Genomic DNA, 22,815 nt, shown 5'->3' on the forward strand with positions numbered 1-22,815 from the left:
CCCTTTTTTCATCTGTTGGGGTCTGATATTTGGCACCTGAATAATTTTAACTCTGTGTTTTAACTCATTTCTGTATATACCCCAAGTTAGCACAATCCAGTCTAGAGAGGACAGAGCTATGTATTTGAGTCCTCTTCCATTTCCAATTCTTTTTCAAGAATGAATTCATTTTCTTGTTGAGAAAACGTAGGTAAACATCTCCTTTCTTTCTAGCTGAGCTCCTTGCCAAAAAACAGCCATTAAAAACCAGTGAGGTCTACTCTGATGATGAAGAAGAGGAAGAGGATGACAAATCCAGTGAGAAGTCAGACCGGTCATCGCGAACATCGTCATCTGATGAAGAAGAGGAGTAAGCTCTTGTACATTTTGGTCTAGTAGGCAGGATAGGTGGGTTTTTGAGGAAGAGTGGGCCCTGTTTGGGCCACTAACTTTGACTTGGTTACCTTTGGTTTGCTGAACTGAGTTCCCCAGCACGTCAGCCCATTCATTTGGCTGCTAGCCTGCGCGCTTGGACATTTCACCTGGGCCTGGAAGGTAGGAACTGACTTCATGTCACGCTCAGATTGGCCTGGAGCTTTCATTCATTTTCTTACTCTGATGGGTTATCTAAGATGGCAGTCTCATTTGAAACAGTTCACACTACTGGTCAGGAACAAAATCCTATTACAAGTCTTTGCTGGTGCTTCATTTACTTCTCCTCCTAGGCTAGTCACATGTACTTTGGTTAAGTTTTGAGGAGTTGGTATTATTTTTCTATCTTGTTGTTTTTATGATGAACATTTTTTCCAGTGCCCCTTTTTTCCTCTTAGGAAAGAAGAGATCCCTCCAAAATCCCAACCAGTTTCCTTACCTGAAGAATTGAATCGGGTTCGATTATCACGACATAAACTAGAACGTTGGTGTCACATGCCCTTCTTTGCTAAAACTGTCACAGGATGTTTTGTGCGGATTGGCATTGGAAACCACAACAGCAAACCAGTTTACCGGGTTGGTATTTCTTCCCTTGGACAATTGTCCATTCTTTCAATAGAATTAGTCTCAACTGAGGGCAGGAGCCACTGAAAAAATCTATCACTCTTTTGTCAGCATTCAATGGCAAGTAGACTCCAAGTAGGATCCCCATAGAACAGTGACAGTCTGAGGTGCCCAGGAATCCTTCATGGCTTGTCGCCAAGAAGAGGACTTGGAGCCCAAGGGACTGGAAGATTTGGATTTAGAATAATTTTCTCTATTCCCCCTTCAGTATAAAAGGGAGAAGGGAGGCATCTATGAAGTGTTCATTGGGAGTTACATAATCTAAAAGATATGTTCATTTGAAAAACCACTGAATGAAAAGTTTCGTGTTGCATACCAAGTGACTTCTATGCCAGGGAATTGTATTGAGGTTAAAAAACACCCTCCGAACTAATACAGGTTATTATGTATGTTCCAGCACTGCTTATGTGGTCTAGGTGGACTGGGCACAGTGACTCACGCCCATAATCCCAACGCTTTGGGATTGATTGATTTATTTATATTATATTTTACTCTTTCTTTCTTCCTTTCTTTTCTTTCTTTCCTTTCTTTCCTTTCTTTCTTTTCTTTCTTTCTCTCTCTCTCTCTCTCTTTCTTTCTTTCTTTCTTTCTTTCTTTCTTTCTTTCTTTCTTGTCTCTCTCTCTCTTTCTTTCTTTTTTTTTTTTTTTTTTTTGAGACGGAGTCTTGCTCTGTCGCCCAGGCTGGAGTGCAGTGGCGTGATCTCCACTCACTGCAAGCTCCGCCTCCCGGGTTCATGCCATTCTCCTGCCTCAGCCTCCCATGTAGCTGGAACTACAAGCACCCGCCACCGCACCTGGCTAATTTTTGTATTTTTAGTAGAGACGGGATTTCACTGTGTTAGCCAGGATGGTCTCGATCTCCTGACCTTGTGATCTGCCCGTCTTGGCCTCCCAAAGTGCTGGGATTACAGGTGTGAGCCACCGCGCCCGGCCTTTTTTTTTTTTTTTTCTTTTGAGATGAAGTCTCACTGTATTACCCAGGGTGGAGTGCAATGGCATGGTCTTGGCTCATTGCAACCTCCGCCTCCTAGGTTCAAGCAATTGTCCCGCCTCAGCTTCCCAAGTAGCTGGGACTATAGCCGCCCGCCACCACACCTGGCTAATTTTTGTATTTTTAGTAGAGATGGGGTTTCACCATGTTAGCAAGGCTGCTCTTGAACTCTTGACCTTGTGATCTGCCTGCCTCGGCCTCCCAAAGTGCTGGCGTGAGTCACCTCACCTGGCCTATTTTTATTTATTTATTTATTTATTTATTTATTTATTTTTCAGACAGAGTTTCACTCTTGTTGCCCAGGCTGGAGTGCAATGGCATGATCTTGGCTCACTGCAACCTCTGCCTCCCGGGTTCAAGCAATTCCCCTCCCTCAGCCTGCTGAGTAGCTGGTGTTACAGGTGCCCACCACTGCACCTGGCTAATGTTTGTATTTTCAGTAGAGACGGGGTTTCACCATTTTGGCCAGGCTGGTCTTGAACTCCTGACATCAGGTGATCCACCCACCTCGGCCTCCCAAAGTGCTGGAATTACAGGCATGAGCCACTGAGCCCAGCCTTATTTTTAATTTTTCAGTTTATTTTTATTTTTGGAGACAAAGTCTCACCCTGTTTCCCAGGCTGGAGTGCAGTGGCACGATCTCAGCTCACTGCAGCCTGTGCCTCCTGGGTTCAAGTGATTCTCGTGCCTCAACCTCCGAGTAGCTGGGACTACAGGTGCACACCACCACACCTGGCTAATTTTCCTTTTTTTTTTTTTTTTTGAGACAGAGTCTCGCTCAGTTGCCTAGGCTGGAGTGCCGTGGCATGATCTCTGCTCACTGCAAGCTCTGCCTCCCAGATTCACGCCATTCTCCTGCCTCAGCCTCCCAAGTAGCTGGGACTACAGACGCCCACCACCACGCTTGGCTAATTTTTTGTATTTTTAGTGGAGATGGGGTTTCACCATGTTAGCCAGGATGGTCTCGATCTTCTGACCTTGTGATCCGCCCGCCTCGGCCTCCCAAAGTGCTGGGATTACAGGCGTGAGCCACCGCTCCCGGCCTTACTTTGGTATTTTTTTTAAATTTTTTGTAGTGACAGCCTCTCTCTGTTGCTTATGCTGGTCTCAAACTCTGGGCCTCAAGTGATGTTCTGGCCTCAGCCTCCTAAAGTGCTGGGTGTTGGTTTTTTGTTTTGTTTTTGAGACAGAGTCTTGCTCTGTCACGCAGGCTGGAGTGCTGTGGCATGATCTCGGCTCTCTGCAAGCACCGCCTCCTGGGTTCACGCCATTCTCCTGCCTCAGCCTCCCAAGTAGCTGGGACTACAGGCACCTGCCACCACGCCCAGCTAATTTTTTGTATTTTTAGTAGAGATGGGGTTTCACCATGTTAGCCAGGATGGTCTCCATCTCCTGACCTCGTGATCTGCCCTCCTCGGCCTCCCAAAGTGCTGGGATTACAGGCGTGAGCCACCGCGCCCAGCCCAGTTGTTGGGGGGTGTTTTTTTTTTTTTGAGACAGTGTCTTAACCATGTTGCCCAGGCTGGTCTGGAACTCCTGGACTCAAGCCATCATCCTGCCTTGGCCTTCCAAAATGCTAGGTTTGCAGGCATGAGACACTGCCCAGTCTGTTTGAGATAGGATCTCGCCCTGTTGGCCAGGCTAGCATGCAGCGGTGTGATCATAGCTCACTGCAACCTTGAACTCCTGTACTCAATCCTCCTACGACAGCCTCTTGAGTAGCTAAGACTATAAGTGCACACCACTATGCCCAACTAATTTTTTTTTCTTTTTTGTAGAGACTGGGTCTCGGCTGGGCGCGGTGGCCCATGCCTGTAATCCCAGCACTTTGGGAGGGGTGGGCGGATCATGAGGTGAGGAGGTTGATACCATCCTGGCTAACATGGTGAAACCCCATCTCTACTAAAAATACAAAAAATTAGCCGGGCGTGGTGGTGCATGCCTGTAGTCCTAGCTACTTGGGCGGCTGAGGCAGGAGAATCGCTTGAACCCAGGAGGCAGAGGTTGTAGTGAGCCGAGATCGCACCACTGCACTCCAGCCTGGGCGACAGAGTGAGACTTTGTCTCAAAACAATAAATAAATAAATAAAAGAGAAACTGGGTCTCTCTGTGTTGCCCTGGTTGGTCTCAAATTCCTGGCTTCAAGTAGTCCTCCCATGTCAGCCTCCCAAAGTGCTGGAATTACAGCCATGAACCTCGGCGCCCAGCCTGACTTGTTTTTGTTTTGTTTTGTTTTATTCTTAGTTGTCTGGTTTTTACGTGTGTTATCTTCTTGTATGAGGACCTGCAGCCATGCCATATCCTGAAATGCTTGGCAACAGAAACTGACCTACATGGTCTTCACATTTGGCTGATAAAAATCAACCGGTGGAAAAAAAAAAAAAAAAGAATAAAAAAAACAACAAAAAAAAAAGATAAAAAAAATCAACCAGTGAAATCCCAAATACATCCCTCATAAGTTAGAATTAGTTGGAGGAAAAGCTGCCAGTGGGCCCCACCAGGCTCCTCTTCTGCTGGCACTTGCTCCTCCTGGGCACAAGGCCCCCTGTGCTTGACCATCTGCGTTCTAAACCTGAGAAGGGTGCCCAGAACCCCTGGCAGCTGTGGACTCTACTCAGCGCTCGATCAGTTGTCTGCATTCAGGTAGAGAGACGCAAAGGAAGAGTGTTGTGGAAAGCCCTGGAAGAGTCTGGTTTTGACTGGTGTCTCTGTCCTGTCACTTACTTAGGTCGCTGAGATTACAGGTGTTGTGGAAACCGCCAAAGTTTACCAGCTAGGTGGCACCAGAACAAACAAAGGACTGCAACTACGGTAGGAGGCACTTCTGGGGCAGCTTCTGCTTCCACTTCAAACAGGCACTGGCTTTGGGGGCTGCTATTCTCTCTGTGTGATGTGCCTTGTTACCATGAATGCTATTTATGCAATCCCCACGAGGTACACTTGGAGGGAGACTTGTATTCCATCTTTGTCTATAGGGAAGGTAGGATATTCTCTCCTCTGGGGGAACCAAATATATGAAGTGGTAGGACACAGAGAAAGGAAATGTTGCATTGTAAGAGACCCTCCTGGAGCCTCGCTGGCATTTCCTTGGCAAACATGGCCAAGAGGCTTGCTTCTGGTTCTGGCTCTATCTTATAACCTCATGTGTGACAAGAAAGATCATTTTTATGGACTTCATTTCCTCTTCAATAAAATGAAAGTGTCATTCACTCAGCAAATATTTACCGAATGTACAGTGTGCCAGGCACTGTTCTAGGTGCCATCATAGTGCACTGCTGCTTGGAACTCCTGGGCTCAGGTGATCCTCCCACCCACCTCAGTCTCCTGAGGAGCTGCGACCACAGGCATGTACCCCTGTCCCAGGCTCTGTTGCGTATTGTTGATGCTGACTGTAATGGATTTTAATATAAACTGACTTTTGAAGCTCTGACCAAACCCATTTGGTTTCCAGTGCTAGCTTTGGGATCTCAATCTTGGCTGCCCATTAAAACAGCCTGGGATGATTTTATAGGGTAGCTAGGATTGAGAACCGCTCCAACAGGTATATCTAAGTAGTACATAGTCTGGTAAGGTTGCTTTACTTGTACTACAGTCACCATGCACATTTCTTGGAGATGCTGTCTCTCTTTCATGTAGGCATGGCAATGACCAACGCGTGTTCCGTTTAGAGTTTGTCTCAAACCAAGAATTCACCGAAAGTGAGTTTATGAAGTGGAAAGAAGCGGTACGTGGCTAGAGATCACCTAGCAGTTGTTCGTGCATATTGAGAAACATATCTTTCCAAAATCCCTACTCATAACCTTGTATCGTGTTTTTGATCCAGATGTTCTCTGCTGGCATGCAGTTGCCCACTCTAGATGAAATCAATAAAAAGGAATTATCTATTAAAGAAGCTCTTAATTATAAATTCAATGATCAGGACATTGAAGAGGTAAGAAACCTGGTGCCCATGAACCAATGTTGAGAGAAGAACATGATTCTCTTTTATTTCCCTATATCTTGACATTTTTAGCTATGCATGAAAATGAGGGAATACTAATATTACTACCTTATTATTTATTGTTCATCAAGCTTTTTTCTATACATTCTCATGTGCAGATGAGGCTAACATAGACTGGAGTGTATTCAGAGTTCAGATGAGACAACAAATGAGGCTACGTACACTAAAGTGTATTTCGGGTTCCGGGATCTGTGTTCTGCTAGGCTTGATCCTTCAAGAGTTTTCCTTCTCTAAAACATCTTGGTAAAATGATTTGATCTCTGTTCTCTTGGACAGTGGCTAGCCTTACACTACCAGGCCCTTGGGCTGCTGTTTCTTGGTGCATGTTCCTTCAGACTGTCCCAGAAGAATCTCCGTGACCCGGGAAGCAGCATAGTATCCCTTGGAATGAACCCGCTCTGTCTCTCTCTGGGGCATGGCACTGCCATAGGAAGAGCAGCCCCCTTGTAACTAGCTGTTTGCATCCAAAATGGGCTCACTTAGCCTGTCTGCAAAAATAGCTTAGGAATACCTCACTGCTGGTATCTCCTCTCTGGTACAGATTGTAAAAGAGAAAGAAAGGTTCAGAAAAGCTCCACCCAACTACGCTATGAAGAAGACTCAGCTACTGAAGGAAAAGGTAAGGAGTTGTACTCGAGCCTCTTTCCTCATCCTGTAAGGCGATGTAGAAATCAAACTTTTTCATCCTCTGCCAAGTTAGTGGTGGCAGGATTGGGAGAAAATTCTGGGCTCGATTATAAGCAACACAGTGTGTTCTTGGCGCCTGGGTAACGTTCCTTGGCCATTTTCCATTCCCTAAATTCAAACTGATCTCCTGCGTGCCAGTCTTCTTACTTTCTAGTCACTTCAGCTTCCTGTGTAATAAAATAGACCCTGGGTGGTATTTAGCACTGAGTCTGAACAGACAGATGACACTGTCGAGGCCACCTGTGGCTGGTGATTTTCCATTCTTCACACCGGGTTGGGGTGGGCCTTGTTATGGTGGTTTAGCCACCCTGTGAGGCCCGGCGTTCTACTGCCGCCAGGGACCCACAGCCAGGTAGCTATATGGGAAGGTGTTCCCCACTGTACTGTGCACTACTATAATATAAATTATATCTTGTATTTGTAAAGTACTTCTGCAGTTTTCTTCCACATCTCCTGTCCTTTGCTCACCACATGAGATACCTTTGCCTGTGCCAGAAGTAAGGGGATACTTGATATACAGTCAGTTGTATGTAGCCAAGAACTCACACATCTCTCTGTGTAGGCCATGGCTGAGGATCTGGGGGATCAGGACAAGGCCAAACAAATCCAAGATCAGCTGAATGAGCTGGAGGAACGGGCAGAGGCCCTGGACCGCCAGCGAACCAAGAACATATCCGCTATCAGGTGTGTTATGGAGCCTATTTTTGGCCCACAGACCTTGGCCAAAATTATCAGGCAAGCCTGTGGCCTGTACACTTTGTGCTGCACTGACCCCATAGATATCCGGGTTCAGGGCTCGGTGGTTCCCTCCCTCCGTCGTTTCATAGCCATTGACTCATCCTTCTTACTCACCCCACAGTTACATCAACCAACGGAACCGGGAATGGAACATTGTAGAGTCTGAGAAGGCCCTTGTGGTAAGAACACTTTATCTGAATCACTAAAACAAAGCTAATTAATAAACCATGACATATTTTCTACGTCTTGCCCAAGTTTATTTTTTAATTATTGAAATAACATATGCACTTAACATATACACACACTCTCTGTATGTCCACATACATCGATGTAATTTATTCCTAATGAAAAGCAGCAGTCTTCTGCCCTGTCCTGCCTTTTCCCACCCTTAGATTCTACTCCACAGGTATTTGTTTTTTCTCAATTTCTGTTTCTTGGTTGTTGCCCCCATATCTACTCTGGTATTCTTGAAGGGAAAGGATAATATGCTGGGCGCGGTGGCTCACGCCTGTAACCCCAGCACTTTGGGAGGCCAAGGTGGGTGGATCACCTGAGGTCAGGAGTTTGAGACCATCCTGGCCAACATGACGAAACCCTATCTCTACTGAAAATATAAAAATGAGCTGGACATGATGGTGCACACCTGTAACCCGAGCTACTTGGGAGGCTGAGGCACGAGAATTGCTTGAACCTGGGAGGCAGAGGTTGCAGTGAGCTGATACCACTCCTCTTTAGCCTGGGCAACAGAGCGAGAATCCATCTAAAAAATGAAAAAAATTAGCTGGGCATGGTGGCTCACGCCTGTAATCCTAGCACTTTGGGAGGCTGAGGTGGGTGGATCACCTGAGGTCAGGAGTTTACCAGCCTAGGCAACATGGCGAAACCCTGTCTCTACTAAAAATACAAAAATTAGCTGGGCGTGGTGACTTGCACCTGTAGTCCCAGCTGCTGGAGAGGCTAAGGCAGGAGAACCACTCGAACCTGAGAGGCAGCGGTTGCAGTGAGCTGAGATTGCGCCACTGCACTTCAGCCTAGGCGACAGAGAGAGACTCCATCTCACACAAAAGTTTTTAAAAAAGGAAAAGGATGATCGCTTTTTTTTTTTCTTTTCAGTCGCTTGCAAAGACTTACTTGCCTGTGAGCTTATGGTGAAAGGGTGGGGGGATGGAGATACAGTTCTGTGGTGCATGCTCTCTGTTTCAGGCTGAAAGTCACAACATGAAAAACCAACAGATGGATCCGTTTACCCGGCGCCAGTGCAAGCCTACCATCGTTTCTAATGTGAGTGCCGAAAGAGGACATTTTAGTCAGGACCTAGATTCTAGGACAGAAAATGAATTCCATTAGGAAATTAATAACGAAGTTAAAAATAATGTTTTCTTAGCTGGGATTTGCTTGTCTGAAGCTCTTGGGTCTGGATACTTCCTTTTTTATCTTGCTATTGGGCATATAGACAGTGAAAACGTGGCATGGATTTACAAAAACCTAGTGACTGACCCTCCTGTATCAGGGTGGGTTTACAGTGCAGCAGACGTTAGTAATGTGGCCCTTAGCTAGGGCCTGGCTGGGCTGGGCTTGGCTTTCAAGCTTTTAATTGCCTTTTTTTTTTTTTTTTGCTGCTTTGAGGAAAACCCCACTAGCTGCTGATGGGCCCGCTGTGGTGCTTGTGATGTTAGTTTGGTAGGTGGGAAAGAATCTGGCAGTAGGACTCTGTGAGTGTCAAACAATCTCTAAAATAACTGATTTTCTCTCCCAGTCCAGAGACCCAGCTGTTCAAGCTGCCATCTTGGCCCAGCTGAATGCAAAATACGGTTCTGGAGTGTTACCAGATGCTCCAAAGGAAATGAGCAAGGCAAGTGCGGTACCACCCTGTTGCCTGCTGAGCAAGGCTGCTAGCTGAGGCACCAAACAAGCACCTTGTCTAGTCTGGGCTTGATTTTTCCACCTGGAGGAACAGGGAGTCCCTCTTGGAGTCCCTTCCCCATCCCAGTTATTTGCAAATATAATCAACAGATAACCTTAATTCCAAACCTAACACCACTACTTACCTAGGGCCTTGACTGTGTCCTTCGGCAGCTGGCTTCTAGCCTTCAGCATCCCCCCTTTTCTCCTGTGTACAATGAGGGTACTACTATATACCCTGCCAACTTCACAGGAGGAGAGATAACATACAAAGATCAGATATCGTAAAAGTGAAAGCTCATTGAAAACGGCACATTTAAAAGCAGTTTTCTGGCCAGGTGCAGTGGCTCATGCCTGTAATCCCAGCACTTTGGGAGGTGGAAGTGGGTGAATCACCTGAGGTCAGGAGTTCGAGACCAGCCTGGCCAACATGGTGAAACCCCGTCTCTACTAAAAATAGAAAAAAATTAGTGTGGTGGCGGGTTCCTATAATCCCAGCTAGGAGGCTGAGGCAGGAGAATCTCATGAACCTGGGAGGGAGAGGTTGCAGTGATCTACGATCGCTCCATTGTACTCCAGCCTGGATGACAAGAGCGAGACGCCCATCTCAAAAAAAAAAAAAAAAAAAAAAGCAGTTATGCGTCCAAGTTAAGTCTTTTCCTCTTTTCCTGCTGGAGTCTAACCGGTCTCAGGACTTCTGAAATCTTAGGTCAGGAGGTGACCCGTTGCCTTAAGCCCGCCTTTTCTACCTTCATACCACAGACATGAGCCTGCCCTCTTCTCTGTGCTTTCAGCCTTCAGGAGAGAAAGCTCTTTGTCCGTGGCCTCCCTCTGAGAGAAGGAATCAGAAAGGCGCCTTAGTAGGAAAATGTAATGAACTCAAATAAGAGCTTTTTACCGTTAGTGGCTGCTGCTGCTAGAAATCCACTTGCATTTATGCTCTTACCATTAGTTTTCCTCTTCACATTCCAGGGTCAAGGCAAAGATAAAGATTTGAATTCTAAGTCAGCCAGTGACCTCTCAGAAGATCTGTTCAAAGTACACGATTTTGATGTGAAGATTGATTTACAAGTTCCCAGCTCAGGTATGTGAGGGTGGGGCGGGTGGTGAGGGCTGAGGACCAGATGGATCCATGGTTCTCTGGGGCAACAAGGAAGCCCACTTTAAGGGAAGAAAGGGGAATGTTGGCTCATCAGCATCCACAGGCCAGGCCAAGACAGGCTGCAGGTATGGTGAGAGGGAACAGGGCCACAGTCAGGAGGCTGCCTGCAGGGGTGCAGCACGGGACTAAGGACTTTGTGGGACCTCAGCTGCCAACTTGCTCTTCTTTCCCACAGAGTCAAAGGCTTTAGCCATCACCTCCAAGGCTCCACCAGCCAAGGATGGGGCTCCAAGGAGATCTCTGAACTTGGAAGACTACAAAAAACGACGAGGGCTTATTTGAGCACACCCAGCCTGCTGCTTCTGACCCCGCATGCCCCATCGCAGCGTCCCACCTTTCCTCCTTTCCTTTGATTTAGCCTCTTTGGGCTGGAGCAGCTGTCGAACTGGGAAGAGACTCTAAACTGCCAGTCATCTGTAATATAAACCATTTGCTGTATAGACCTCCCTGTCTGCACACCATCTCCCACCAGCCTCCCCTCCCCCAGGGCCCCACCCAGTGTGGGCCTGGGCTCTCTTGGGCTTTATCCATGTCTTTAGATTTGTGTTTGCCTTTTGTTTTTTTAACCGCGCAGTTCATTGGCCACTCTGCACGCATTCAGTATTACCATGGAGCTGGGAATCTTGCTGGAGCCCCTGGGGCAATAGCAGCAGCACTGGGCGGTCTTCTCTCCAGACTGCCTTGGCCCACCCATTGAACATTCGGCCCCTGACCTTGTGGAGGGAGCGGGGATTGGGCACCTGCGGTCCTCCCTCTCTTCATCTTTCTCTTCTGCCCTTCTTTTTGGAAGAAGGGGTTTCAAAACCAGTTTAGTTTCCAAAAAGTGTACATTTGTGGGGGGGGGTCTAATTTGAGAGCGAGAGTGTGTATGTGTGTGTGTGTAAGTGTGTGGATTTTTTTATCATTTTTTTAAAATGCAGTACTCTTTGTATCAGTCTGTCATGGGTCTATAGCTGTTTCAGATTTTTTTCAGCTGTACTTGAGCATCTGAAACTGCAAGAAAGAAACTCATTAAATGTGATTCTTCTTACTAAACAGGCCTGACTGCTGTAGCTGTGTAACTTCCCCATCCCCACCTACTCTTCCCCATCCCTTCCCAACTTTGGAGAAGACTCCCCAGTTTAGCCCCCTGCCCTGCAGGCTGTGTCCTGGCAGGTGCGGGAGGGAAGCCCACGGCCGGGTACCGGGGGGGCAGCGAATGTCTTGCTCATCCCATGGGTACAGCCCACAGCTTCTTGGCTGAACATAGAACTTCTTTTTCTCACCCAGTATACCAGCCTCTTCCTAGTGATTCTGTTTTGCTGTTTTGGCAAGAATTACATTTTGTTTTGTTTTTAAGAGAAATTTCTGAATATGAATGTGGAGAGCAAACACAAAAAGATTTAGGTTACGCCGGGCGCGGTGGCTCATGCCTGTAATCCCAGCACTTTGGGAGGCCGAGGCGGGTGGATCACCTGAGGTCAGGAGTTCAAGACCAGTCTGACCAACATGGTGAAACCCCATCTCTACTAAAACTTCAAAACTTAGCCGGGCATGGTGGTGCGCGCCTGTAATCCCAGCTACTTGGGGGGCTGAGACAGGAGAATCCCTTGAACCTGGGAGGCGGAGGTTGTGGTGAGCCGAGATTGCGCCACTGCACTCCAGTCTGGGTGACAGAGTGAGACTCCATCTCAAAAAGATTTAGGTTGCAAATGTTTCAAGCATGTGCAGTTTTGTGTGTGTGTATACATATATATGGTCAGCATATATATTGTTGTGCAGCTAGGGCAAAGCCAGCAGAGGTGTGTGTATGTCTTTATGAAATGTTTGAAAAGAGATAAGCTGACTGCTTGATAATCATTCTCAGGTGTAAAGCTCCAAGTGTAAATAAAAGTGGCATTTAACAAATCTTTCAGAACAAAGTACAGCTGACTATATATACCAAGAACTAAGCTAAAGGAACAGCTGAGAGCTCCTGATCTCCACAAGAGAGGAATCTAAAAGCTCTGCTTTGTGCTTCTTCACCCTGCTTTTGTACAAGGAAGGGGGATGATGGGAAATCATGGACTTGTAAGTTGTATTTAAACATAAAAATGAACTTGGTAACTTCTGGGTTTAGTAGAGCCTCAGTGTCGCTTTAACTTAGTTTACTTTTTTAAAGCAGCAATGGATGGTTTTAAAGGAGTATTATGACTGTAAAATTGCTAAATACGACTGTAACAGCTATGTGGTAGCTGTGACACAGTTCAGTTGGGCAAAGGAGTGGTGATGGACTCGTTAAAATCATATATACTTGAATAGTCCATTGACCGCAACTCTTTATAGACCATTGTGTAAATGTGGAATCACAGACTGTTAACATTGCCTGGACTTCAGCAGAGTCCTGGAGCTGCTGGGACCTCTCCTATCATGATGAACTTGGACTTTTTTTGATTTCTGGTTTTAAAAGACATGAAATTATAGAATCCAGATAATTCGCTGGAGTCATTTTGATCCACCATGTAGATCTGTATTTAGTATCATTTGGATTTGGAGAAGTGTTGATTACATTATGGCTGTGTAATAAAATTTTTATTAAAACTGCATCACACTGTAGCCACTTTGCCACCACCTCCCCACACACAGCTGCTGAAACCCCCATGAGATGCCAATGCACACAGCAGGGAGAAAAGCCAGCCAAAGAAGACCGAAGGGTAACTCCACCCCAGTAGCCTCAGTAGCGATTGGGATCAAGACTAAGGACTTGTCTCCAGTCTCAGCTGAGGCAGGGCCTCTGACCCAAGATCTTGGCCAGGCATTAAGACATTGGCTTTGTCCTACCAACGAGGATTTCTTGGTGGTTCACGCTATATCTTGTGCTGGGGAGTTGCCTTGGTGGGCCCCCCTCCCTCCGCAGTGTGGTTTCATTGTTGAAGGGGGCAGCACCCAAGGTTGTTTTTATGCATTTTTTCAGTTCCTTCCAAGAAGCAAAAAGGCCAGCGTCCGTCTGCCTAGTTCATAATGTTTATAGATCTGTTTGTCTGTCTTGCTTCTGGCAGGTATAGGGAAAGTCTACTGCCTGCCACTTTCCTTCAAAAAGAATGGTTCTGTTTTTGTGAAGTCCTGACTTGTCCCTCAAACTGTACAAATATTGTAAATAAACGTTATGCCATTTTAACAAAGGGATCAGATTTAGTCTAAGGATTGCATCCTGAGTGGCAACTCTTAAAGCCATGTTTTGAAAGTCCAAGAGAGCCAGGCGCGGTGGCTCAAGCCTGTAATCCCAGCACTTTGGGAGGCCGAGACGGGCGGATCACGAGGTCAGGAGATCGAGACCATCCTGGCTAACACGGTGAAACCCCGTCTCTACTAAGAAATACAAAAAAATAGCCGGACGAGGTGGCGGGCGCCTGTAGTCCCACCTACTCAGGAGGCTGAGGCAGGAGAACGGCGAACACCTGGGAGGCGGAGCTTGCAGTGAGCTGAGATCCAGCCACTGCACTCCAGCCCAGGCGGCAGAGCGAGACTCTGTCCCCCAAAAAAAAAACTAGCCGGGCGAGGTGGCAGGCTCCTGTAGTCCCAGCTACTCGGGAGGCTGAGGCAGGAGAATGGCGTGAACCCGGGAGGCGGAGCTTGCAGTGAGCTGAGATCCGGCCACTGCACTCCAGCCTGGGCCACAGAGCGAGACTCCGTCTCAAAAAAAAAAAAAAAAAGTCCAAGAGAGCCTCTCTTACTCCTTTTCCCTCTTCTCTTAGCCCTGTGCCCACAAAAGTGAAAGTGGTCATTGTCACCTCTTTAGCAGCCTGGTTCCCCCGAAGCCTCTCTGGTAGGGTAGTTGCCTAGACCCAAGGAAACCTCCAGTTGTCCTGGTTTACGTCCTGTCTTGGTAAGAGACCAACAAGCTTTAACAGAACTAAGAAGACTCCTGATGTATTGCCTAACCCTAGTGAGAATCTGGGCCTTTAAACCTTTTTTGTTGTTGTTGTTGTTTTGCCAGGGTCTCTGCTGTCCAGGCTAGAGTGCAGTGGTGCAATCACAGTTCACTGCACCCTCAAACTCCTGGGCTCAAGTGATCCTCCCACCTCACCATTCCAAGTAGCTGGGACTACAGTCATGCACCATCACACCCAGCTAATTTTTAAATTTTCCGTTGAGACAGAATATTGCTGTGTTGCCCAGGCTGGTCTTGAACTCCTGGCCCTGAGTGATCCTCCTGCCTCAGCCTCCCAAAATGCTGGGATTGCAGGCATGATCCACTGTGCCCACTCCTTTCAACTTTAAATTGGCCTAGGCACAGTTTCTTTGCTCTCCTTTCTTTTGGCTGTCATGAGTATGAAGGGGGTGCCCAGGGGCTGTGAGTGTAGCTATGGAGGAAACACTGATGGTCCTCCATCCCCCTCCACCCCCGCCCCCACCCCCAGTGCCTGAGGGTGTGTCTCCAACCTCTCTCTCAACACATTTTAGCTAGGAAGCAAGAAGATCCTGGATCTTCTACATCTACACCCTTTAAGAAGACAAGAGATGACAATCACCGTGGTAAGAGCCACGTCCAAGACTGCTTCTGGTGGTGGAAAGGTTGCTTACCCTGCAAGAGCGTCCAATGAGGTTTTCTCCAACTCCCTAGCACTCCCACTACCTAACTGTTGGGAGCAGTGGGACCTAAAGAGCAGGGGTTCTGGGCAGACGACAACATAGCTTACCTTCCAGGATTTGGGTGCTGTGGGGCAGCCACTTGCTACCTATCCCTGAGAAGCAAGAAGGACCACCCGGAGTGCAAGTGGAGAGAAGCAGGGTGCTGGGTTGGTCAACTTCATCTCCCTGGCCACGTTTTTCCAGAAGGGAGTCTCTTCCTTGAGTAACTGTAGGTGGCTGTGATCCAGCAGCCTTAGGAACATCAACTCCCAGCTCAGATTTTTTTTCACGATTTCCCTGACTTAAGTGGGGACTGCTGAGCTCCCTTGGCAAGGGGGTGTTAAGGAGCTGGAGGGAATGGCAGTGCTAAGACAGGGCCCCTGCCTTCTATAAGGTTCCACAGGCCAGCCCCAGGAGACATGGAGATACGGCTTTTAGGCACTGGAGCATAGATAGGCATGTCTAGGGCTTCCAGACCATGCTCAGGATCCAAGGGAGGGCCAAGAGCCAAAACGCTCCGGAGAGGGTTCAGATTCCCGTTCTGCCACTTGCAACTACCTAGGGCTGAGCTACTTAACGCCTTTGAGCCACAAGTTTTCCACCTTTCAAAAAACAACCTGTCAGGATCATGTTGAACATTTAATGTTCCTTTCCCCAGTAGGGGTTCAATAAATGCTGTTGTTAATGAGAGTGAAGCCGCTGGACCCGGGAGGGGAGGAATGGACCTCGGAGAGGGCTGATGGAGGGTGGAAGCATTGGGCAGTGGGCAGGACCCAGAGACTCCACTTGCAGTGGGGGTAGGGGAAAGAAACCCTGACTCCAGATGGAGGTTCCCACTGGGAGGCACTGGGCTGGCTTAGGGATGCAGCCAGAGAAAGTGCGCTGCCTCCGGGCCAGGCCCTTGTTGCTGTTATTCCCCACAAGCCAACACACACCACCTTTACTGACCGGGTTTCTGAAGGCATTGAAGGCTTGCCACCGCGCCACCCTCCATCTGGCCCCAACTGAGGCCTGACCTACCCACCACCCCCAAGAGTGGTGAAAACTCAAAATAGTATCAATAATACCAAACCAGAGATAAGTGTAAAGAAGCACAACAAAGCTCTGACCCCATGATGATTTCCTCCATAGGTCTTCAAAAGATAGATACTTTTGGGCCCTGTGTGATGGCTCCTGCCTGTAATCCCAGCAGTTTGCAAGGTCGAGGAGGGAGGATCACTTGGGGCCAGGAGTTCAAGACCAACCCGGTCAACATAGTGAGACTCCATTTCTTTCTTTTTTTTTTTCTTCTGAGTTTGTTGTTGTTGTTGTTGTTGTTGTTGTTTTTTGAGACGGAGTCTCGCTCTGTCGCCCGAGCTGGAGTGCAGTGGCCGGATCTCAGCTCACTGCAAGCTCCGCCTCCCGGGTTCAAGCAATTCTTCTGCCTCAGCCTCCCAATAGCTGGGATTACAGGCATGTGCCACCATGCCCAGCTAATTTTTGTATTTTTAGTAGAGGTGAGGTTTCACCATGTTGGCCAGGCTGATCTGGAACTCCCGACCTTGTGATCCTCCCGCCTCGGCCTCCTAAAGTGCTGGGCTTACAGGCGAGAGCCACCACGCCCGCCTTCTTTCTTTTTTTTTTTTTTAAAGATCGAATACTTTCGATTTCTTTTTTTTCATTTAGCCATGGATGGCCCTGCTTCGCTAAGCGCATACGATGCAGCACACCCCTTCACCTGGCAAGCCCGGAAGGCGCAGGTTGACTCCTTCAATTTTGCCGGGGGAGCCCTTCGGCGCTCCCCGCGCGGTGTCCCCGCCACCCCCCGCACCGGCCTGGGCGCCACCCGTGTCTGCGCCAACGGTCCCCGCATCTCTCGCCCCGTACGCCTCCGGCGCCGTTAGCGCCCAGTCCACGCGACAAGGGAGGAGGCGCGCAGCTGCTGCGTTCCAGGGTGCTCTGCCTCCGTTCCCCACTCCGGGCCGGCAGCCTCCTAGCCAGGATCCCAGTGGCCCAGGGCCTACACGAGTCTCCAGCCGCGGATCCCCTGGGGCGTGTGCCTTGGGAGTTGCGAAATGGACCCCGGCTCGCACGCGGCCCACCCGGAGATGCACGGGCACCAGGGTCCCAGATCCCGGGCTACTGCATGCTCTGTGGACTCAGTCCCCACGCACACCCGAATTCTGGAGGTCACGCCTGCAGGCGCAGAGCCCACAGATGGAATTAGGAGCTGCACCTCCCACCCCTCGCCGCCCACCCCCCACCCACGCCACCGTGACTACACGGTGCAGGGAAGTTCCCTGGTGGCGGCGTGAGGGAGGGAGGCCGACCACGTCCTAGGCATTCCTACAGTGGTCGCCTCTGCAAGCTGGGTCCCTGACCTCAGACCCTTCCTGTCCCCTTTGCCTCCTCTCGCACTGGGTGAGGTTCTGCGGGTTCTGAGTTCTGGAGAAGAAGGAGGATCACAGGAACTCCTGAGTTTCTGAAGTGTCAGGAGAGAGTATGTTCTTACTGCTCACACACAGGCGTGGTGACACGTTTTGTTCGTTTTAGACAAGAGTGACTCAGATTGCAGAGGGTCAGTGAACACTGCTAGATCCTGCGCCCTGCTGGCGTAACCTTGCACCCATCCCCGGATATTCCCACAAACTCTAGTCCCTCCATTTATGAGGTCAGAGATTGCTGGGAAGGAGGGGAAACCTAGAGGCCAGGAAAAGAGGCTGGGGCTGGGAGCTCAGGGCTCGCCTGTCAGGTGAAGACCCATTCATGCCTCTTTCCAAGAGAAAAGAGACCCTCACCTTTCTCCCATTCTCATGTGTCCACTGGGCTCTGGCCAGCCCTCCAGCACCCTCTGTGGAGGCCCTGATGGAGAAGGACATTGAACCGACCAGAGGTGAGGAATGTTTTGGATGCAGGAAGCAGCCGAGAAACCAAACTTCCCAGCGCCCACATTGACAACCTCTTGGAAAGGGACAGAAGGCGGCCATTGAGCCTCCTGGGGCCTGTTTTCTTCTTGGGCCCTTTCTGGTTTCCTTCCTCCATAAGACAATGAGAATGATAGGCTATCGCTCCCGAAAACGCGCGGGGGCATCACAGGATCCACGCATTCCTGTGTCCTTTGCACCTAGCACAGTAGCAGCGGCTCCATGGAAGTGTGTCTGCTCTGCACATGCATGAGGGAATCACAGGTATTGTCACAGAATAGTGGGGTCTTAGGGTCATAAAGTCCCTTGGAAGGACACCAAGTCCCACAGTGCATGTCTGGGAGTTGTTACTAGAATAAGACCTTGCACCACTGGGTCCAGTGGAACATGACAGCCCAACCCCCTCCCACCTCCCCACCCCCACCACACACACACACCCCCCACACACACTACACATACCACACTCACACACCACACCCACACTACACACACCACACATACCACACACACCACACCCACCAGACACACACCACACACCACTCACCACACCCACCACACTCACACACCACACACACCACACACACACCACATACCACACACCATACACACTACACACACACCACACACACCACATACAACACACAATACCACACACGTGCGCCACACATACATGCCACATACACCACACCCATAACCCCACACACACATCATACATGCCACACACATACCACACACACCACACACACCACACACACACCACACACACACCACACACACCACACACACACCACACACACACTGGAGAGGCTCTGCTCCTGCTGCAGAAGACTTGAAGTCTCCTCAAAGGAACAGATGCCCCACTCAGGAGCACAGGTCAAAGGCTGTGCCTTCCCTTCTCTCCCCCCAGTGAGAGGCCCTGCTTGTCGTCTGAAGAAGCAGAAACCAGCACTGGGCCTGGCAGAGGCTGGTGAGTGGTGATTTTGCTCCTGCCACTGGTGCTGCCCTGGGGATGGGGTAGAGGTGGGCACAGCTATGAGGCAGGCTGGGGTAAGGACCCCAGAAACCCCTCACCTCACACATCCCATTTTCCAGGCCCTTCTCTCCCCCAGTTTTGTACCCCAGGGTGATGGTTCTCCAAGAGATGCAGCCCTCAGGCATGATAAATCCTGAATTTTTTTTTTTTTTAGATGGGGTCTCTCAATCTGTTGCCCAGGCTGGAAGGCAATGGCTTGATCACAGGCTGACTGCGGCCTCAACCTCCCCGGGCTCAGTTGATCCTCCCACCTCTTCCTCCTGAATACCTTGGACCATAGGCATGTGCCACCATGCTTGGCTAATCTTCCTATTTTTTGTAGAGATGAATTTTCAGCATGTTGCTCAGGCTGGCCTCAAATTCCTAGGTTCAAGTGATCTTCTTCCCTGGGTCACCCAAAGTGCTAGGATTACAGGTACCAGTCACTGTGCCTGGTCCTGAAGGTCTTTGAGGGGGGTAAGGACTCAGGCACTTCAAGAAGCAGACCTCAGGCCAGGTGCAGTGGCTCATGCCTACAATCCCAGCATTTAGGGAGGCCAAGGTGGGCAGATGACCTGAGGTCAGGAGTTCAAGACCAGCCTGGCCAACATGGAGAAATCCCATCTCTATTAAAAATTCAAAACTTAGCTGAGTGTGGTGGCAGGTACCTGTAATCCCAGCTACTCAAAAGCTGACACAGGAAATTTCCTGAACCCGGGAAGCGGAGGTTGCAGTGAGCTGAGATCATACCACTGCATGCACTCCAGCCTTGGCAACAGAGCAACACTCTGCCTCAAAAAAAAAAAAAAAAGAAAAGAAAAGAAAAGAAAAAGCAGACCTCTAGGGAACAGGAGGATCAACCAACTGAGATACTACAAGATAGGTTCTGGCTGGGCACAGTGGCTCACGCCTATAATTCCAGCACTTTTGGGAGGCCAAGGCAGGAGGATCGCTTGAGCCCAGGAATTCAAGACCAGCCTGGACAACAGAGTGAGATCCCTATCTCTACAAAAAATTTAAAAATTGACTGGGCACAGTGACACATGCCTGTGCCTGTGGTCCCAGCTACTCCAGAGGCTAAGGCAGGAGGATCACTTAGGCCCAGGAAGTCGAGACCGAAGTGAGCCATGATTGTGCCTCTGCACAATCATGTGCAGACTGGGTGACCAAGTGAGACCCTATCTCAAAAATAAAAAAATAAAGGAAAAGAAAAAAAAGTTATCTGCTCAGACATGTAAGCTAGCCTTGTGGCCAAGGCAGAGAGACTCTCACGGCCTGTCTCAGAACAGCCACCTAATGACCATCAAAATCTTGACACATTGGCTGGGTGCAAAATGGTTCATGCCTGTAATCCCAGCACTTTGGGAAGCTGAAGGAAGAAGACTGTTTGAGGCCAGGAGTTCAAGACTTGGGCAACATAGGGAAACTCCATCTCTACAAAAAATTTTTAAAATTTGTTGAGCATGGTAGTGTGTACCTGTGGTCCTACCTACTGAGGAGGCTGCGGCAGGAGGATTCCTTGAGCCCAGGAGGTGGAGGCTGCAGTGAGCCATGATGGCACACTCCAGCCTGGGTGACAGAGTGGGTGATACTTTGTCTAAAAACAAAAACAAAAACAACCTTGACACATTCCTCTACACCCCAGTTTCCCCCTTTTTTGTTGCTTATTTAATTTTTAAAAAACTTACAGTGGCGGTCAGGCACAGTGGCTCACGCCTGTAATCCCAGCACTTTGGAGGCTGAGGCAGGCAGATCACCTGATGTAAGGAATTCAAGACCAGCCTGGCCAACATGGTGAAACCCTGCCTCTACTAAAAATACAAAAAATTAGCCAGGCATGGTGGCACACACCTGTAATCCCAGCTACATGGGAGGCTGAGAGAGGAAAATCGCTTGAGCCAGGAGGTGGAGGTTGCAGTGAGCTGAGATCATGCCACTGCACTTCATCCTGGATGATAGAGCAAGACTCCCTCTCAAAAAAAAAAAAAAAAAATTTATCTGGCCTGCTTAATGCTTAAGTGTTTGAATTCCCCCGCCCCCGTCACTTTTTATTATTATTATTATTATTATTAATTTTTTTTGGCAGCACTCAAGAGGCCATCATTTCCACCTCCATACTGGTCAGTCTGATTTTCTCCACATCCTTTCTATTCAAGCATCAAAGACTGGGGAAACTGAGTCATAAAAGAACAGATGTTCTAGAGTTTCAACGTTTATTCCTGGCATGACTAAGAGGACAGAAGAACCTGCTGACCTCATCCTACAGCTATACAGGGACTCCAGGCCTTGCCCCAAGATGTACCCTTATGTTTTCTGCCTGCAGTAGGTGGGGGCAGACTCTGCCTTCAGAAGGAACTACAAGATGTTTCTTTGTTTGTTTTGAGATGGAGTCCGGCACTGTCGCCTAGGTTGGAGTGCAGTGGTGCGATCTCGGCTCTCTGCAACCTCTGCCTCGTGGGTTCAGGTGATTCTCCTGCCTCAGCTTCCTGGATAGCTGGGATTACAGGTGCCCTCCACCATGCCCAGCTAATCTTTGTATTTTTAGTAGAGACGAGATTTCACCATGTTGGCCAGGCTGGTCTTGAACTCCTGACCTCAGGTGATCCACCCGCCTTGGCCTCCCAAAGTGCTGGGATTATACGTGTGAGCCATGGCACCCGGCCGGGAATACAAGATGTTAATGAAAGAAGTTGAGAACATGGGCGAGGTGGTTCACGCCCATAATCCCAGCGCTTTGGGAGGCCTGGGTGGGCAGATCACCTGAGGTCAGGAGTTCAAGACCAGCCTGGTCAACATGGTGAAACCCTGTCTCTACCAAAAATACAAAAATTAGCCAGGCCTGGTGGCGAGCGCCTATAATCTCAGCTACTCGGGAGGCTGAGGCTAGAGAATCGCTTGAAGCCAGGAGGCAGAGGTTGCAGTGAGCTGAGATCATATCATTGCACTCAAGCCGGGGCGACAAGAGCACAGGAAGTCAGGGGACCTAGCCGGGACACACTGCCTTTTCCACCACCTAGCTGAGTGGCCCTAACCTCCCTGGCAGAGCCACTTAACCTCTTTGTTACTTCTGAAATGTGAACGAGGAGGATAGATGGATATAAGGCCCCTTACTGCTCTAAGAATCTATGGGATTGGATTTCAGTTCAGCATCCATTTCCAGGTTTGCCCTCACCTTTCCAGTGAGAGACATCTGGGCAGGTAGGGCAAAGAGCAATTCTCTGGCTGCTGGTATAGTAGACCTAAGGCTTGGGCAAGTGCCTGATACAGAAGAAAAAGAATTGCCCCTTTTTCTCGGCAGCCAGGACAGAGACCCAGTGCCCAGCCCGCTTATACCTCCAACCCGGCCCATCCATCGCCTGACACACGAGTGCCGGGCGTGTTCTTGTCCCTCATTGCCGGCCCTACCTTTCCAGTTCTGGCAGTTTCTTGCTGGCTCTCCCTGCCTTGGGTTTCCCCCCAGCCCCCTCTCTGAGGGCAGCACCTTCCCATGTCCTGCCACAGGTCAGTGTAGCTGTGAAGGAGGCGGAGGAGTGAGTGTCTGAGACACGAGTGATCCAGGGCCTTCGAGCTGCAGAGTACAACCCTCGCACACAAGCTCGGATTCCTCCAGACGGTTGTCTTAGAGAAGGTGGAGATGTGATTTCCCAGGTTCTCCATGAAGGAGTCAACTATTCAAATTCCTCTATGTTCTTCTTCCTCTTACCCCTTCATTCCCTCTGTTTCTCCTGCCTTCCTCATCGCCATTCTTTCTTACATTATTTTGCTTCTTTCCTCAGTTCTCCAGGATCTTCACCT

The 22,815-nt window shown here is 49.0% G+C and overlaps 1 protein-coding gene across 3 annotated transcripts in view; it reads left to right on the forward strand.

The window, feature by feature from the left end:
• Positions 1-13,079, forward strand: part of RTF1 (RTF1 homolog, Paf1/RNA polymerase II complex component) — a 69,234-nt gene extending 56,155 nt beyond the window's left edge. For 2 of the 3 annotated variants that reach the window (XM_005559243.4, XM_073995545.1), the window contains 12 exons: positions 214-349; positions 810-987; positions 4,755-4,837; positions 5,663-5,750; positions 5,850-5,957; positions 6,568-6,645; positions 7,276-7,397; positions 7,573-7,630; positions 8,655-8,732; positions 9,208-9,303; positions 10,326-10,437; positions 10,691-13,079. In XM_005559243.4, coding sequence (XP_005559300.1) covers positions 214-349; positions 810-987; positions 4,755-4,837; positions 5,663-5,750; positions 5,850-5,957; positions 6,568-6,645; positions 7,276-7,397; positions 7,573-7,630; positions 8,655-8,732; positions 9,208-9,303; positions 10,326-10,437; positions 10,691-10,797 — 1,244 coding nt within the window. In that variant the 3' untranslated portion in view covers positions 10,798-13,079. Of the gene's footprint in view, positions 1-213; positions 350-809; positions 988-4,754; positions 4,838-5,662; positions 5,751-5,849; positions 5,958-6,567; positions 6,646-7,275; positions 7,398-7,572; positions 7,631-8,654; positions 9,132-9,207; positions 9,304-10,325; positions 10,438-10,690 lie in introns of all 3 variants that reach the window. The other variant, XR_012414807.1, reaches the window with a different exon arrangement.
• Positions 13,080-22,815: the final 9,736 nt, after the last annotated feature.

The sequence above is a fragment of the Macaca fascicularis genome, chromosome 7 (genome assembly GCF_037993035.2).
Source record: "Macaca fascicularis isolate 582-1 chromosome 7, T2T-MFA8v1.1".
NCBI lineage: Eukaryota > Metazoa > Chordata > Mammalia > Primates > Cercopithecidae > Macaca > Macaca fascicularis.